General features: G+C 65.4%; 7 protein-coding genes across 7 annotated transcripts in view; 3 read left to right on the top strand and 4 right to left on the bottom strand.

Annotated features, from left to right (window-relative positions):
* Positions 1-683: 683 nt before the first annotated feature.
* Positions 684-4,219, top strand: AMSG_11971 (uncharacterized protein; the record flags this gene model as incomplete). Its single annotated transcript, XM_013901674.1, has 3 exons — positions 684-812; positions 957-1,824; positions 2,124-4,219. The coding sequence occupies 3 exons, from the start codon at positions 684-686 to the stop codon at positions 3,857-3,859; spliced, it is 2,733 nt and encodes a 910-aa protein (XP_013757128.1). The 3' UTR covers positions 3,860-4,219.
* Positions 3,872-4,506, bottom strand: AMSG_06360 (U6 snRNA-associated Sm-like protein LSm6). The gene is made up of 2 exons (XM_013901595.1): positions 4,417-4,506; positions 3,872-4,229 (listed from the first exon to the last, which is right to left on the bottom strand). The coding sequence occupies exons 1-2, from the start codon at positions 4,493-4,495 to the stop codon at positions 4,078-4,080; spliced, it is 231 nt and encodes a 76-aa protein (XP_013757049.1). The 5' UTR covers positions 4,496-4,506; the 3' UTR covers positions 3,872-4,077.
* A 415-nt stretch (positions 4,507-4,921) lies between these two features.
* Positions 4,922-9,120, top strand: AMSG_06359 (uncharacterized protein; the record flags this gene model as incomplete). Its single annotated transcript, XM_013901594.1, has 2 exons — positions 4,922-6,667; positions 6,700-9,120. The coding sequence occupies 2 exons, from the start codon at positions 4,922-4,924 to the stop codon at positions 9,118-9,120; spliced, it is 4,167 nt and encodes a 1,388-aa protein (XP_013757048.1).
* A 17-nt stretch (positions 9,121-9,137) lies between these two features.
* AMSG_06358 (acyltransferase) lies at positions 9,138-10,189 on the bottom strand (the record flags this gene model as incomplete). Its single annotated transcript, XM_013901593.1, has 2 exons — positions 9,138-10,003; positions 10,174-10,189. 2 exons carry the CDS (start codon positions 10,187-10,189, stop codon positions 9,138-9,140), a joined length of 882 nt encoding a protein of 293 aa, XP_013757047.1.
* A 177-nt stretch (positions 10,190-10,366) lies between these two features.
* AMSG_06357 (uncharacterized protein) lies at positions 10,367-14,086 on the top strand (the record flags this gene model as incomplete). The annotated part of the gene is made up of 1 exon (XM_013901592.1): positions 10,367-14,086. One exon carries the CDS (start codon positions 10,367-10,369, stop codon positions 14,084-14,086), a length of 3,720 nt encoding a protein of 1,239 aa, XP_013757046.1.
* Positions 14,087-14,112: 26 nt separating this feature from the next.
* Positions 14,113-16,299, bottom strand: AMSG_06356 (uncharacterized protein; the record flags this gene model as incomplete). Its single annotated transcript, XM_013901591.1, has 1 exon — positions 14,113-16,299. The coding sequence occupies one exon, from the start codon at positions 16,297-16,299 to the stop codon at positions 14,113-14,115; it is 2,187 nt and encodes a 728-aa protein (XP_013757045.1).
* A 161-nt stretch (positions 16,300-16,460) lies between these two features.
* The window catches only part of AMSG_06355 (uncharacterized protein), a 1,302-nt gene continuing 505 nt past the window's right edge, over positions 16,461-17,257 (bottom strand). The window contains exons 2-3 of the mRNA XM_013901590.1: positions 17,117-17,184; positions 16,461-17,035 (exon numbers count right to left, since the gene is read on the bottom strand). Of these exons, the coding sequence (XP_013757044.1) occupies positions 16,476-17,035; positions 17,117-17,184 (628 nt within the window). The 3' untranslated portion in view covers positions 16,461-16,475. The remainder of the gene's footprint in view (positions 17,036-17,116; positions 17,185-17,257) is intronic.

Below are 17,257 nucleotides of genomic sequence, written 5' to 3'. Positions count from 1 at the left end.
GCCCTCCATCCGCCGCTTGCTCCATGCAGCCCATACCCTGCGCATCGTCCGCCGCATGTCGTCGGCGCACCCAGCGAGGCTCAGCACGCCGTCGGCGCTCACGGCCCGCAGTAGATCCATGGCCTTGAGGACAAGCGCGTCGGCGCTCTCACCGTCGGCGGTACCGTCCGCCTCGGCTAGCATCGCCTTGACTCCGCAGGTCAGCACCGGGCCCGGACGGGGCCATCCGCCATCGGCGGTCACCACCTCGATGGCCAACTCGTTTGCACCGCCCTTGACCAGAGCGCCCATCAGTGAGAGTACAGCCTCGTCTGCGTCCGCCACCTCGACTGTCTCGTCACCGCCGGCGCACACCGCCCGCCAATAAGCAACGGCCTCGGCATGGCGTCCGTCCTCGGCCAGCGCCACCATGGCCTCCCAATCTGACGCCATAGAGGTATAATTGGGTGGAGATGGGTGGGCGTGTGGGCGTGTGGGCGCGTGGGTAGGTAAGGGTGCCCGACTCCTCCCCCTTCTCTCTCTCTCTCTCTCTCTCTCTCTCTCTCTCTCTCTCTCTCTCTCTCTCTCTCTCTCTCTCTCTCTCTCTCTCCTTGGTGCACACGAACACTGCTCTCTCTCTCTCTCTCTCTCTCATCCTCCCTCCCCTTGCGTGGGCGGGTACTTGTTGGCGACGGGGGCAGACCATGTCCGCGCCGGCTGCGCGGCTGTATCGGTACTTTGCGGCCACGGCGCCTGCGGCGTCGGCTGGAGAGGCCGAGGACGGGGGCGTGGGCTTGGGCCTGGGCCTGGGCCTGGGCCTGGGCCTTGGCGGCGTCGACGGGAATGGACAGAGAGAGAGGAGCATGTCGCGGGCGGCAACGCCGCTGCGTGCGCTGTCGGCGGTGCCAACAGGCCGGGCGCGGGCGGCGGAGTACAGGGTCGGGCGGCGGCGGGGCGGGCGGTGGCGGTGGCGGGAGTACGGGGTGCCGGGCGCGCTGGTACTGATCTGGCTGGTGCTGGCGATTGTGCCAGCGGTGCTGCTACTGGGGCCATCGGGCGGTGCGCTGTGTGAGTTTGACTTTCGCGACGATGCCACCAACGTGGCGACGGTGCTGGCGCTCGACGCGCTGCTTGTGGGCATGATGATGCGTGTGGGGTGGGCGGCGTGTAGCCATCGCGCCCTGCTCCCGGGCTCGGTCACGTGGGGCCTGCTTCTCGCCTGCCAGGTCGGTTCGCTCACGCTCTACTACCTTCGCAAGGTGATCACCACGACCGACGCAACGTGCGGAACGGCCACCTTTGCACTGGCGGTCATGGACACTCTCGTCAAGTGCGCCAACGTCTACTTTCTGATGGCATTCTACACTGATGTGGCGCTCTCGGTCCCGGAGCTCCGGCTAGTCCTGCTCTTTGTAGTTGGCGAGCTGCTGGTTCTTCCTGTTGCCGGCATTGCCTTTCTCGAAAACGCCACCCACGTCGACGCGGCGACAGGCCTGCTCAAGGTCGATTGGGCCATTGCATGGATGATTGGCGCGTTGGGCGTACTCGTCACTGGCTTTGTCTGTGTATTTCTCGCCGCCGAAGCCTACGCCTCGCGCAACATCATCCGCCGCCTGCGCCTTGTCCTCTACACCTTTGGCATCTTCTTTGCCGTCCTCTCGCACCTGGTCACCTTTCTTGTCGGCCGACTCGACGGCGTCTCGCGCCTGTTCTTTGTCGTTCTCTTCCTCGGAACAGCACTCGTGTGCCTTGCCACCGAGCTCAATGCAGCCTCGATCCGCACCCGTATTCCGATCCTCGCCCTCGCCTTTACTGCCGTTTTCGTTGTCCTCCTCGCCACAACGAGTCCCTAGGAGCCGGCGCGTTAAACTTGGCTTGGCATGCATCGACAAAGTAGCCGCGGGCCTGCGATCAGAGCTGTGCAGCAGAGAGGCGGGCACCTCGTGCGGGTGTGACACGTGCAACGCCGAGTACACCCTCGGTGCGAAGGCGATGCGGATGTGCGATGCAAACTCAGCGGTGTCGCGCTCGGTGGTGATCTGCACGCTCTCTCCGTCCTCCAGCGCACGCCAGTCCGACAGCCCGACAGCCCGGTATGACGCGCCACCACCCCACTTCCCCCATGGACCTCCCACCGGGCTTAGTGTCGGACACCCACTCGTCGTCTATCCCGTCGGCGGCTGAGGTCTTCCTCCCACCGCCGTCGCTGCACCTGGCCGGAAGCACCGGGGACGAAGCCGAACACGTCGACGACGACGACGGCGACGACGGCGACCACCAACACCACCAAGAGTCACGACACGAGGAAAACGTTGGCTCAGCCGCTGCTGCTGCGTCTCTTTTTAAAGCCTCTGTTGACAACTACGCTGGGAACGACGACGACGATGATGATGGCGACGACGGCGACGACGACGGCGATGACGATGACGATGACGACGGCGACGACAGTAGTGACCAGGAAAGTTGCGAGTCTGAGCCGATACCGGCGCAAAGTGTGGCGTGCCCCTCGCTGCTGGCGATTGTGGTATCCGAGTTCCATGTGGTGCGCGGGCCGCGGGTGCTGTTTGCGGCACCAGCGGGAGCGATGCCGCCGTCTGCGTTTGTGCGGATCAAGGAGTTTGTCATTCCCAAGCCGGAGCTCTTCCACAAGCTGGTGGATGTGGCGGTGCCGGCGCACGGCCTGCGGTTGCTGTCGATGGCCGTGAATCTGGAGAGCGAGCACTATCCACGCAACAACCTGCTTTTCAATGTCGCATTTGTGTTCACGCCGCGGGCCGACACGGCGCCGTTCCGTCCACTGCTGGCCAAGACAGCGGCGTTTCTAACGGCGCTCGAGAAGGAGAGTGCGTTTGTGTCGCGGCACACCAACATGCTCATCGAGGACGAGGACGAGGCAGGCGAGCCGTCATCGCCGGCATCGCCGACCGCGACATCGGCCGAGACCGAGCCGCTGCTTGCGTTGGTCAACTCAGTCTTTGCGCAGCTCCGCGAGTCCGGCTCGGCCAACGTGACAGTTGACGAGCGCAACTCGCTGTTTCTCTCGCTGGACGTGTCGGTGGCAGCAGCGAGTGATCGGGCAGCCGAGGTGCGGACGTGGGACGTGCCGCTGCTGGTTGCTGCTCTACCGCCGCAGCCGCTTCTTGACGAGTGGGGTATCGCCCTCCTGGCCGTCCTTCCGTTTATCGACGGCTTCAACTACGTCAAGCGCATTGCGATGCTTGCCGGTATGGCCGAGGACCTCGCTGCTGAGGCCTGTGCTGCGCTGGTTGCTGCCGGCTACGTGGCGCTCGTGGATATCTTTCAGTTCTCCAACGTCTACCACACCACCCCTGTATTCGACGCGCTGTACGAGCCTGGTTCGGCCCTAATGGCGCAGGCGCAGAGGGTGCTGGCACCGCCCGGCGCGCCGCCGCCATCGCGCAAGACTGTGCTCGAGCTGTACGCCGCGCTCCGTGCGCCGCGCACGCTCTCCGAGTTTTGCCTCTCGCACGATCTCGACGCGCTCAACATTGATGTCCTTGTCCTCGTCCGCTTTGGCATTCTGCACGGCATCCTCCGCCGCGTCCATCGCTACGTTCTCGCGCTTGAAGATGCCATCGACGCCGCCTCTGTCCCACCGGGCACGCTTGCGGCGTCGGTGGCGGTATCGTCACCCGACAAAATGCGCAGTAGCCGCAGGCGCGGCCGTGGCGGTAGCGGCGGCATGCCGGGTGGGGCACGCCGGACTTGGGATGCGCTCTCCCCGGCGCAGGCCGCCGCCTTGGTGGAGATGGCTGATGGCCAGCACCACTTTGACGCCATGTGTACCCAGCTCATGGTCCCTGCTGCCCAGCTGGAGGATGTCTTTGCCGCGGACACCTTTGTCACCTTTCTCAAGTAGCATGCAATGGGCTGGTGGCTAACTCTTTACGGTACAGCGTGATCACACCTGTCCACACCCTCATACACCCGAGTTTGCTTCTGCACCCGATGTCACTGCGACGGCACCGCGATCCCCGCCAGCTACCACACGGTCAGAGCGAGTTCGACGCCAGTCGGCGCGTGCCAGGGCTGGCAAGAAGAGTGCGCACTGCGGATTGCGTTGATCGGCACAGCGCATCATGCTGCGGCGCCCTTTTGCAGCGAGATGTACGTCACGTTGTTCCCACGGAGAAAGGCATCGCCGTACGCCCGTGTCTTCTTGCCATTGACAAACTCCTCGGTCTGCTCCAGCACCAGGTTCATGAACCCGTCGAGCGAGGCGAGCACTCCTGGGCAGGGGGGAGGGGATGGGTAAGTGGGTGGGGGGTACGTGGGTGGGGTACGTGGGTGGGGGGTTATGTGGGTGGGGTGGGGTGAGTGCTACTGAGGTGCCGCAGCTGGCGCTGGCATGGCTGTCCCTCTCGCTACCCCTTCCCCCTTCCCTCCCCCCCCCCTGCCTCCCCTGCGCACACATACCTTTGTACACCACACCCGTGTCGAGCTTGACCTCCACAGGCCGGCCCAGAACGGTGGCCAAAAACTCAGAAGGGGTCATGGTTCTGTCGAGAGTCGTGTGCCGTCGCCGTCGCCCGCCCTGCCCTGCCCCGTCTCTCTCGCTCTCCCTGCCGCCCAACCCCCCCCCCCCCCAACCACCCCTCAACCCTCCCAACCCCGAACCGCAACGCCACAACTCGGGCGACCGAACGTACCGAACATGACGAACGAACGAACGAAGGAACGAACGAATGCGGTCAATCCCCTCTCTGTCACCCCCCTGCCCCGCACTTGCCACCATCACGCACACACACGCTCACACGCACGCATCGACCAACATACACACGCATCCTTGAGACCGTAGAGTCCAAGTTGGTGTTTCTGTGTTGGAAGCTCTTTCCACGCGTCTGCTGGCCTGCCGAGTCTGCGGTCGTTTGCTCCGTGGTCGAGGCTGCTGGCACTGCTGCGGCTCACGGCCCACTCCCGCATGTCACGCCATCGGCGCCGCACGGTGCTCGCTGCTGCGGCTGCCCTGGTAGTGTGGCTCGCCCTTGCAGCACCTGCTGCCACCTGTGACCCACCATATGTGTTTGATCCCTCGTCGGACGGGACTACCATCACTGCCGGCAACGAGCTCGACGTTACTGGCAAGGGCGTCGGCATCACCTGCTCACTCGACGCGCCGTGCACCTTTACCTTTGTTGCCACACACACTTCCGCATCGCCGTCGACGTACCCGCTTGTCAGCACACAGTCTGCCGTCGTCAGCGGCATGCCCTTTGACTTTGCCTCGCACGTCTTTACCTTTACCGCTGCCGGCGAGTACGACATCGTCGTCTCGGTCAACTCGTCCGAGTCGGCCAGCTGCGCCGGCGGCGTGCATCCGGCCTCGGCCCCGCGCGCAATCGTTGTGTACCCGAGGCCAGACGGTAAGCCGCGGCTCACCGGGCTGCGAGACGTGGCGGTTGGCGAGCCCATCGGTCTCGCCGTCGTCAACATCACCGGCGGCTCGCTCCCGTTTGTCGTCGAATGGTGGCTCTCGCCGTGGACCGGGCCCACGCCGCCGCCTTCGCCGCCACCGACAACGATCACACCGTCATCTAGTGACCTGCTCCTCGGATCAGGTGTGGCTAACACCGAGGCCGAGGCCCGTTACACCCGCCCGCAGCTGCCGAGCCTGGCCTCGGTTCAGGAGTCGGCGCTCGACGCTGGCGCGCCTACATCCTTTCTCGCCTACGCCACCATCGAGAACGCCGAAGGCGGCGAGGCCATCTTTGTTGCTGCGCAGCCCGCGTTCATTACCGCATATCCGCGGCCAACCATTGCGGGCGCCGCACTCGCCACCACCAAGTCAGTGACATCCACGCCGCTCACCACCGTTCTCCCCAGCCTCGGAACTGTCAGCGATGCCATCTGGCCCATCAACGTCACCATCACTGTCCGCGACGGGAGCAGCATCGACTCGGAGACAACTGCAAGCGTGGCGTCGCAGGCTGAGCTCGACAGCCACTCCTGGGCAGGCGTCCAGCTGCCGAGCCTCCCCAGCACCGACATCTACATCGACATCGACATTGTGTCAAGTCCGCGCATTGCAAGCATCCGACAGACGCTCGGCCCGCTCGAGACCCGCGCTCCCTTTGTAACCAACCTCTCCTTTGCAGCCCCCATTGTCGATGATGGTACCGGCACCTTCTTTACTACCCTCGGCGCCAACCTTACCCTCGATTTGAGCATGACCGGCGGCTACCCGCCGTACACAGTCTCCAACTGCCAGCTCCGTGGCCGGTCGGCGTCCAATCCCGCCGAACCGCCCATAGTACTTGTGCCCAACCGCAGCCAGCCGTTTGCCACGGGCGCCTCTCCTGTCGCCATCACGCTCGGGTATCCGCTCTCGGCGAGCCTTCTCAGCTCGACATCCGGTGACACTCTCGTCTTGTACGCCTCGTGCTCCGCAGTTGACTCGGTCGGCTACTCCCGCGAGCTCAACTCGACAGCACCGCACGAGCTTCACGCCCATCCGCTCGCCCTCACACCGACCGTGGTGTTCGACACAAGCGTCCCAGTCGTTCTTGGCGTCTCGACAAATGTCTCAACCGGGTCGGTGATCGGCGGCACAGCGCCGTTCTCAGTCGCGCTGCGGGTTGAAGAGATCGGCGGCGGAGGTTCGGGCCTTGCCGTAGCGCCGCTCTCCCATGGTGGCCGCTTTGGCGGCCATGCCGACGGCCCACTCATTGTCGACTCGCCGTTTTTGCCTCGCGAACCCAGACCTCGGGCTCGGCCACAGTGTTTGTCACCGTCCGCGACGCTGTCGGTGTCGACTCGCGCCCACCCATCAGCCGCGGGCCGGTCACCATCATCGCCCGCCCACAGGGCGTCCTAGTGCCCGGCGTCAACGGCGAGACCACGGTGAGTGTCCCCACTCCGATCCGGGTCGTCAACGTGGTGGGCGCAGCCACGGCCGCAATGCACCTCACGCTGACGGACACCCATCGCCACCTCTCTGTTCCGCTCTACGACACACCTCCTCCGCTCTTGCCGGTCAATGAGGAGCTTGGCGTCATCGAAGCGCCGCACGTCTTTGACGAAAGCTGGCTCGTCAACGCTTCGGCGGGTACGGCGGATGTCGCCGGTTTCTTGATCAACAATGTCGGCACGACCGGTGCGCCGCTGGTGACCACCGCCCTCGTCATCAACCCATACCCGCGAGCCGCGTACGCGCTGACCTCAAGCGAACGGCTCCACACCTCGATCACACCCGACTCGGTGCTCCGCGACGGCCTCCTATTCAATGCCACGCTCAACGCAACAGGTGGCACATATCCGCTCCGCATCACCGCGATCATCCGCAACGCGTCTGAGCCTCTCTCGACTGGCGTGGCCCTTGAGGCGCCATGGCTGGTCTCGTCTCCGATGGCCGACACATCGTGGGTGTTTGGCGTCCGCGACACCGTTTGGGACGCGCTGGTGATGGACAACCCGAGTGTCTGCTCCCTCGACGCCCGGCTCGGCATCCGTGTCGAGGACGCAGCCGGTGCTGTTGTCGAGGCCATGCATGCCGAGGCCGTAACAGTCTTTGCTCCAATCCGGGTCAACACCTCGTTTACAATGGCCTACCTCGATCTGGAGCTCAACTATGTGGCTTCTGGCGGAGCACCACCGGCCGAGCTCCGATGGACCCTGCACCAGCCAACAAGCGACGGAAGCGCGCCGACCGATGCACAGCAGGAGTCAACACCGCTGCGCTCCGGTGCAGTCGCGCTCGACTTTGCCTTTGGCCGGCAGACCATCGCCCAGCTGGCGCCCGAGCTGGCGGCTGATCCGGGCCGCCTGGTGGTCCAATACGTGCTTGTCGACGCCAATGGAATGGCCCTTATGTCGCGACAGCAGGCGGTGATGGGCCGCCTGCTCCCGAGCGACTACATCGTCAACCGTAAGCTCTCCACACTCGGCTTTGTGCTCCTCATCCTCCTCGGGCTCTGCTGCTGCATTTGCTGCATCATTCTCGTTTTGCTTGCGCTCGCGCGACGCGAGCGAGCTCGCAAGGCCAAGGGCGCGGTGCTTGACTCGGAGTCGACGCCAGCGTCATCGCTAGCAGGGACAGAGCCCATCGGGACGCTTCCGCCGCCGCTCTCACCTCGCGGCACACCGCGGGATATGGTCTATGTGCCGCCGCTCCCGCCCAAGGGAGCGGCGAGCCTTGCGCCGACGCCACGCGCTACGACGCGCCTTCCGCCCACCCCATCGCCGCGCCTCCCGCCGCTGCCGACATCGCATTCGTCGGATCTCGGCGACACAAGTGGCTCGTCATCGTCAACTGGTTCGTCGTCGTCGTCGTCGTGGGAGGCGCCCGAGGATGCCAACAGCCAGCTGTCGTCATCGCCGTCATCACCATCATCGTCGTCACCGAGCGCAATGCCGCTGCCCCATGCGCTACCGCAGACAGCAACGACTGGTTCTGCATCGTCGTCGTCGTTGTCGTCGTCGTCGTCGTCATCATCATCGTCGTCGGTATCAGAGCTGGAAATGCGACTGGTGGCGCCACCGCCAGAGCTCGTTGGCAAGCCACCGGTTGTGCCGCCAAAGATGCCGATGCGGCCGACGACGGCGCCAGTCGGGCGGCAGCAGAGCGTGCGCCGACGGAGTCGCAACCTCTCGACTTCGCCCATAGCCAACCGCCCGGGAGACATTGCTGAGCTCGAGACCACCCCTGAGCGAGAGCCGTCTCCGATCATCACGCCCAATGAGCTCCGCGAGCAGGAGCAGTTTGTCTCCGAGTCGGTGCCCAACTTTAGGCACGCAGACGAGGCAGACGCGAGTGCCGGCATTCGCGAAGCCACGGGTGGGATGTTGGGTTCCGATGAGCTCGACACTCTGGACCAGATGACATCGATGGCCGGCATGGACGAGGTATGGGCGGCGCACCTCGGCATCGCCGGCAGTGGCAGCACCGGACGGCGGACGCCCGACGCCTTGAGCATGCACGCTCGAGTCCCGGCCGTCGTTCGGCGGCACTCGCGCAGTGGCTCCGCCTTTGGCTCACGCACGTCGTCGCTGGCATCGCTGGCATCGCTGGCGTCAGTTGCCGACGCCGCCGGCGTCACCGACGGAAATCTTCGGCGGGGACAGGCCCGGGTCCTGGAACGGACAAACTCTGTCGCCGACTACCTACCGAGCTCAGGCGAGTAAATTACGCAGAGCAGCTGTCAATGAGGCTGTGCGTGGTGAACAGCGTTAGCCTCGAGGAGCAAATTGTGCATGACACGCTGGAGGCGGAGCGCGATGGCGTTGTACAGAGCCTCGCGCTCGTCGCGCGGCAGGTCCGAGACCGATCCCGGGGCGTAGGCCGCGAGCAGATCGTCAAAGGCAACAGGCTCGCCGACAACGATAGTAACGGCCTGGCCAACCGACGGGACGACTGAGCCACGGCCGGCGAGCGTGTGCATGCCCACGTGGACGAGCGGGAGGACGACAGGGGTGACCGGCGGGTCAGCGACGAGCCGGCCGATGCCCGGACGTAGCGGAAGCATGGCCGGCGGGAGGGCGGTGCGAGTACCCTCGGGAAAGAGGTGGATCCACTCGCCAGCAGCCACTCGCGCCACCACATCGTCCATGTACGGCTGGTACATGCCGTCGCCGCGCTGAACAGGAAGGACCCTGCCGAGCGAGAGGATCTTGCCGATGACAGGGTGGAAGAAGCAGCGGTTGGTGGCGCAGAGCGTCGACCGCAGCTTGTGGGTATCCCACAGCCACATCCACGGTACAGCCGCTGCCACCGTAAACGGATCATCGTAAATCGAGACGTGGTTGGAGACGGTGACCAGCCCCACACCCTCGTCGCGCTCCTCGACTGCCGCCACCAGCCGCTCGCGGCCAGAGACCTTTGTCGACGAGAAGACCTGCATGAACAACCGCGAGAGTCCGCCTAGCACCCCCACCACCGCCCGCTCCATCCACGGCGAGCTCGGCTTGGCTCCAGGCGCCCGTTCACTGCTGTGCTCGGTCGCCATGTCCGCGATGTGCCAGCGGTTCACGTTGTGTGATGGTCGATGGACGGCAGCCACCCGGCCGCCTCTCCCGTCACCCGCCCGTCACCCGACTACCACCCGCTCGCTGCCGTCTCGCTAGCCCGCACTCTGGTCACATCACCAGCCCCACACACCCCACACACCCCGCACATACGCACTCATACTCCATTCCCCGTCCCATCGCGATCGAAATACTCCCATCACACACACACACCACCATCGCCCCACATCCGATCGTTGCCAACGTGGCGCGCCAAGCCGATCGATCGCGAGGGCGACCCGCCAAGTCGCGTTAGGCGAGACAAGCAAGGCGGCCGAGCGACAGGGCAAGACGAAGCAGGGTGGGCAGACTCGACTTTGTCGTACACTCGTGTTACAGGGAGGGCGTGACCGAGGAGATAGGGAGGATGAGCTCTGTCAATGCGGTTGTGGAGGCGCTGCAGGCGGTGCAGCAGGAGAGTACGCCGAACGAGGTCCGGATGAACGCCCAGCAAGTGCTGGAGGAGTTCAAGTCGTCGCCGGCGTCGCTCGAGGTTGTGACCGAGCTCATCGGAGTGGAGCACGACTCGATGGTGCGGCACTTTGGCCTCACCATCATCGAGAACGCGCTCAAGTTTCACTGGAAGGGCTTTGACGTCGACCAGCAGGCGTCGCTCAAGCAGCTTGTGTTGCAAATCATTGCGTCGGGTACCAAGTCGCTCGGCGAGGAAGAGTACTACATCAAGTCCAAGCTCATCGACTGCCTCCTTCTTTGCATGCTCCACGACTGGCCGCAAAAGTGGCCGAGCCTGCTGAGCGACTTGGTGGAGATTGGCTCGCAGTCGGACACGCAGGCCGAGTTGGTGCTCAAGGGCCTGTTTGACTTTTCCGAGTACCTTATCCGGCTCAACAAGATGGGCATTGTGCGGTCGCGGTCGCAGGTGACGACCATGCGGCGCAAGCAGCTCTGCACCTCGTTCCGGTCGGCCATGCCGGACCTCTTTCCGTTCCTGCACTCGGTGCTGGCCGGTCAGGCTCAGCTGTACATCGAGGCGCGCAACGTGCTGGAGTCCGACCCGTCGAATGCCGAGGCGCATGCTGCGGCGTCGTCCAAGGTCATGATTGTGCAGATTGCCATCAAGTGCATTGCGCAGTTTTTGCTGTGGATCCAGTGCGACATGCTGCAGGAGAGCCCGGTACTCCCGCTGGTGGTCCCGTTTCTGGGCGACCCCAACTTTGCGCCGGACGTGGTGCTGGTCATGAAGAAGCTGCTCTTCCGCAAGCACCTCCGGGCCAACGAGCCGTACGTCATGGAGCTGTTTGACTACATTCCGCAGATCTTCGGTCTCCTCTCGGAGCCGCTCTTTGAGTCGCTTGCCGACGTCCACAAGCTCAACTCTGCTGCCATCGGCGTTCTCGCCGAAGTTGGCATGCTGCAGCTGCGGCTGTGGCGGCGGGCGCGGTCGGACCGCAAGATCGACCCGGATGCGCCCGAGCCGAGCCTGCATCCGCACTTTGGCTCGTTCGTCGAGTCGCTGATGGCGCTCTCGGACGCGCACCCGAGTTGCGACGTCCAGACCACGCTCATCAAGTTCTGGCGGCGGTTCCTCGACTCGGGCCTTGTCGACAAGTCCGAGAGCGTCGGCGAGTCGGACGTACTGCAGGCCATTCTCTCGCTCGCGCTCAAGTTTCTCGCGCAGCCGGACCCTTTTGACGCCGAGGAGGGCTCGATGGCGCTCGAGCTGGCCAAGCTCGACTACAACAACGCCGAGGAGGGCGCGGCAGCCAAGAAGGGCCTCGAGCGGCGGGCTGCAGGCCTCATTGCCACGCTCACTCGCCGCGACGGGCATGGCATGGTGGCGTACATGACGCAGTACCTTGCGCACCTCTTCTCGTCGCTGCCGAACGATGCTGGCATTGGCGAGGACGACGAGCCTGCGCGCGAGCTCCGGGCCCTCTGTCTCATGTCGTCAACGATCATTCGATCGTTGCCGCGCAAGTGCCTGGTGGCGCCGGATCCCGAGTCTGATGCGCACTACCTCCTCGCCCGCGAGTCGGACTCGGACTCGGATGATGGGCTGTTCTCACGGACGGCGCTGGTGATGACGCCGCAGGGACTAGCGCGGGCGCGCGGCAGTTCGTCCGGTCCGCAGGGCGCCGAGGCTGAGGCCGCAGCGCGGGCGGCGGCGGCGCGGCTCGAGGCCGAGCGGGCGGCCAACTGCGAGGCGATTGCCGGCGCGCTCCAGGGCGTGCTCGAGTTCTCCCATCCGTCCAAGGCGGTCATCGCCAACCAGCTCCGGCTCCTCACCTCATTCACGCCGTTCCTCAAGCACTACCCGGACCAGCTGCAGGAGACGTTCTCGCTCGCGTTCAGCTACCTGACGTACAAGGACCCTTCAGAGACGGAGGCGCCAGTCTCGGCGCTCACCGAGGCGTCGGTGGAGATCCGCGGCAAGGCGGCCAAGGCGCTGCACTCGATCATCATCTTTGTGGGCGAGAAGCTTGCCGGCCAGCTCGAGGGCCTGTGGACCCAGGTCCAGGAGCTCGACGAGGCCGACCAGTTACGGCACGAGGAGAAGGCATGCGTGTACGAGCTGGTCATCATTTCGGCGTCCAAGTCGCGCGACGAGGAGCTGCAGCGGGCGGTTGTCTCGACCATTCTCGAGCCGCTCCTTGCCCAGTGGAACTCGGACGCGTTTGCCGGTGCGCTCAGCTCGCCGGAGGCCCTGCTGTCGTCGCTAGGCATTCTGGGCAACGACCCGTCGGCGCGCGGCCAGCTGTTTGCCGAAGAGCATCTTGCCTTTCGGCGCGACGTGTACTTTGTCGTCACGGTGGTGTATGTGGTGGCAAAGTGGTCTGCATCGTGGCGGTCGCGTGCGCTGCTCCCGCACCTCAACACGCTCCTCCCCTCGCTCCTCTCGCTGATCACGACGCTGCACGGCGTGTGGCAGCCGGAGGTCCTGGCCAACGTACCGGAGTTCTTCGAGTCTGTCTTTGCGCTGCCTGACGAGACACCAACGGCGACGCTGGCGCGGGCGTCGTCGCTGCCGTCGCACGAGCTCGACGCCGGCTCGCAGCTGCGGCTCTTTACGTACTGGATGGACTCGGTCTTTTCGCGAGCGTACTCTGCGCTCGGCTCGATTGCCAAGATCCGCGACCTGTACGAGCAGGGCGACCTGGCCGCGATGCTCTCGGCCTCGGTCTTTTCAAACCTGCCTGTTCTCCCGAACCGGTACCTGGTCGGTATCACCATGTCGGTCATCTGTGCCCTCTTTCGGATGTGTCCGTTTGCCATGCGCGAAGCCGTGGTTGTGCCGATCCTCGTTCCGTGGATTGAGTTTATGCAGGAGAAGCTTCCGGCCGAGTGGGGCGCGTTCTACGAGCGCGAGAGCTCGGGCTCGACGCTGACGCCCGCCGAGGAGGTGCTTGTCGACAAGGACCTCGGCATGCTTACCACGTGCCACGCTCGGTTCCTGCAGACGATCTCGTTCCGGCTGCCGCGGTACCCGCGCGACAGCGACAGCAGCGAGGCGCCAGCAGGCTCGACACCGCGGCCGCAGCTGTCGGGCATGTCGCAGATGCCGAGCCGTGCGCCGCCGCATGTGCTCGAGTCTGAGCCGCTGCGGCTGACGTACCTGCAGTCTGCAATCATGCTTGTGCGGACGCCGACGCTCTCGGCGGTGGCCATTGCGGTCAACGTGTGCTCGCGGCTAATGCTCCACGTCTCAAACGTCTCCGAGTACCAGTACCTGCTCTCGTCGGAGCTGCTCCCCGCGCTCATCGAGGCGCTGGCTCACATCGAGGAGGAATCGGTCATCCGCAACATCCTTGCGCTCATCATGGAGATCTACTGCCGGTTCACCGAGGTCGTGCCGGACGTGACCCGCGGCGTGCTCTCGGCGGTGCCGGATGTGACCAACGAGACGCTGGCCGAGTTTGAAGGTGCGCTTCAGGCGGCGTCGAGCTCGCGGGCCCGGCGCGAGCTCTTCCGCCAGCTCCTGGCCGGCGTCATTGGCTCCAACGTGGTCCACAAGATGTACGAGCGCGGCTCGAACGAGGACACCACCATCGAGCACATTGCTGCTCCGAGCCGCTCCGAAGCCGGCAACGACGACGAGACCATGGGTGCGACGGCCGGCGGTCTCTAGTGGTTGCGCGGTGTCGCGTGTAGAGTTTACTTGGACTGCACGAGCTCGTCGAGCGCAACCTCAATGCGGCGGTCAAGAGCCTCGTCGACCCATCCCGCGTGCTTGATGGAGGCGAGGCTCTCGAGACATGCCGCGAGATGGGCCTGGTCGCCGTTGAGGTATGCATGACGGGTCCTCTCGTACGCCATGTACGTGAGGAGGCGTGTCTCGACGCCGCCGTCGCGGACGTCGGCCTCGCGGGCGGTGGCGGCATCGAGCTCGTTGGCGGCAATGTCGAGTGAGCCTGCGGACGCAGCGGCGGCGCCACGGAAGAGGTGCATCTTGTAGGCGGTGACCGGCTCGGTGACCGGCGCGCCGGCGGCGGTGAGGTTGGCCTCGGCTAGCGGGCCGTTGAGCAGCTGTTGGGCAGCAGCCGGTGCGAGAGTGTGCAGGTGGTTGCGGAGAAAGGCGACCTCGAGCGGGAGTAGGGCCAGGCGGGTGTGGTCGTCGGCGTACCAGCTCGCGAGCTGTGCAGCGGCGGCGTCGTACGGCGAGCCCTTTTGGACGTGGCCGGGCACGGCCTCGAGCGCCGCGAGCGTCTCGGGGCTCTCCGGGCCGTTGGCTCCAACGAGGGCGGAGGCGAGGAGTAGCGTAGCCATGCCGCGGTTCTCAAAGGCGGCGCCGCCGTCGACGACGGGCCGGAGGACCTGAGCAGCACCCGCGTAGTCACCGGTAAACAGCAGCGTCTCGGCAAGTTCGACGAGGTAGTGATGCGGAGGGGCGGCGCCCGAGGCGGTGACTAGCTCGACGGCGTGGTTGATGGCGGCGAGCGCAGCGGGCCCGTCGCCCTGTAGCCTGCGAAGCGGAGCCTCGAGGAGCGAAAACACGGTGCCGGCCGGGTAACGCTCTTTGTTGAGGGCGATGAGGTGGGCGGCACGCTCGAGATGCTCTGGATGCGGCACAAACGAGGTCGGCATGTACACGGTGGCGGCAAGAACAACAACAGCGGCAAAGGGCGAGTCGAGGAACTCGCCGGCGGCTACCTCGGAGAGGAACTCGATGCCACGCGAGGCATCGCCGTGGAGGCCAAGTGCGCCGAGTAGGGTTTTGCCCATGCCGGGGCGGACGAGGGCGAGCAAAAAGTAGGTGAGGCCCTGGCCGTACTTGACAGCAGCCATGAGCGCCGGGTCAAGGCGGACGGCGTGGACGGCGTCGTAGGCCTTGATTTGCTCGAGAACGGCGGCAAAGGCCTTCCAGCCCTTGCGGAGATGAAAGGCGGCGCCAGTCCGCGAACCAGTCCGCATCAACAGCAGCGCCTTGTAGAGGACGGCGGTGGCGGCGATGAGGGCGACGTCAAAGCCTGTGGCGGCGCGGAGGGCGAAGCCCTGCGGCGCGTCGAGGTCGACAGCAGCGTCGGTGGCGAGGCGGGCGACGAGGGCGTCGAGGGCGGTAGGATCGGCACCGACGCTAGAGGCAAAGGCAGCAACGGCATCCATGGCAGTGATGGCATCGGTGGTCGCCGACGCCGAGCCGGAGCGCAGCGCGTCGAGGAGAGCCACCTGGGCGAGGGTAAACTTTTCGCGCGGGCCGTCGTCGGCAACGGGAGCCAGAGCCTCGATGGCGTCGGCAAACTGGTTGTTCCACATGGCCATGGCGGCGTCGTCGACAAGCTGCGAGACGAGTGGCGATGTGTGGTCGTTATCGTCGGCTTCGAGCTTTGCAAAGGTCGAGGCCTGCAGCATGGGGATGGCCTCTGCAGAGGTCACATCGTCGGCGTCCATGAGGGCCTGAACGGCGAGGACGACGCCGTCGACGCCGTGGAGGCCGGCGAGCGGGAAGAGGTGCGATTCCATCCACGCCCAGTCGTCAAGGATGGCGTGCCAGTCTGCGGCGGTGGCAATGGCCTGGTACGGCGGCGATGCGACGATGATGCGGTAGGGGTTGGTGTCGGACTCGCCCTTCGCCGCCCGCTTTGCGCGCATCTTGTCGACGGCCATACCGCCCGCCATGGTGGCCTTGTGGTACTGGAGTGCAAAGCCAGAGTCGGACGACTTGGCCGTCACCCACCAGGTCGACGTGTTGAGCACGTTGAGCTTGCCCGCCAGAGGCAGCTTGCTCCGCTTGGCCGGGTTGCATGGCCCACCTTCGGTGGCAAAGGGCGCCACCAGCGAGGCGGGGATAGCACCTGCGGCAGCCATGGAGGCCGCCACGGGCGAGGTGAGGGCGTCGGGCATTCCGTCGGGGGCCGCGGACGATGCCATGGCGAAGGGGGAGTGGAGTGGGTGCTGGGGAGGAAGGGGGGAGGGGGGGGGGGGGGGGGGAAGGGGGGGAACGGTGGCATGTGGGGCAAGTGGCGGCAGGTGGCACGGCAGGTGGCACGGCAGGGGGCGGGTGGTGGGTACCGCGGCGTTTACAAGGCGGCGGAGAGGACACTGATGTAGTCCTCGAGGTGTGCGATGGTGGCATCCTTGACACGGACAAGGTCGAGGAGCTGTGTGTGCTGGGCGGCGGCGGCATCGGCGGCATCGGCTGCGGCGAGGCGGGCATGGAGCTCGTCGTTCTCGGCAGCAATCTGGTCGAGCATGTCGTACTGGTCCATGACATGCTGGTAGAGGCGCTCGAGCTTGGCGGTGAGGACCTCGACAGCCTGGGGGTCAGCGCCTGGGCCGAGAACGGCCGAGGCCGAGGCAGTGATGTCGCGGAGGACCGGCGGGAGCGGCGGGCGGTCCGGGAGCGAACCTGCGTTTGCGCGTGCAGACCGGGCAGCAGGCGATGCGGCGGGCGAGGGAGGGGCGGTAACGAGCTGACACAGATTGGCCAGGCCCTGGTGCCAGGCCTCCAGCTCGCGGTACGAGTCCGGATGGAGGACGACGACAGTGCCGTCTGCAGTGGAGAGGGTGAGGACCGGCACGTCTGCCGATGCAGCGGGCGAGTCGTGGCGGGTGACGTCGACGACATCCTTGAGGGCGACTGTAGGATGGATGAGTGAGTGTAGGGGAAGGGAGGGAGGGAGGGAGGGAGGGAGGGAGGGGGAGAGGCGGTGGTGCGTACGTGCGACTGACGAGGGCTCGCCGGACGAGTGGGTGGCCTCCGAGTCGTCCCACAGCAGGAAGGCGTTGCTGTGTGGGGAAGGGGGTAGAGAGAGGGAGGAGGGAGTGAGTGTGTGTGTGTGTGTAGTTGGGGGAGAGGGGG

The sequence above is a fragment of the Thecamonas trahens genome (assembly GCF_000142905.1).
Source record: "Thecamonas trahens ATCC 50062 unplaced genomic scaffold supercont1.28, whole genome shotgun sequence".
NCBI lineage: Eukaryota > Apusomonadida > Apusomonadidae > Thecamonas > Thecamonas trahens.
Note: the sequence above shows the minus strand (reverse complement) of the source record. Positions and strands in the feature narration are given on the sequence as shown.

Coding starts and splice junctions, on each gene's coding strand:
- AMSG_06360 (XM_013901595.1), bottom strand. CDS start 4,495: ATGACCCCTTCTGAGTTTTTGGCCACCGTTCTGGGCCGGCCTGTGGAG. Junction 4,230..4,416: donor CACGGGTGTGGTGTACAAAG/GTATGTGTGCGC, acceptor CCCCCTGCCCAG/GAGTGCTCGCCTCGCTCGAC.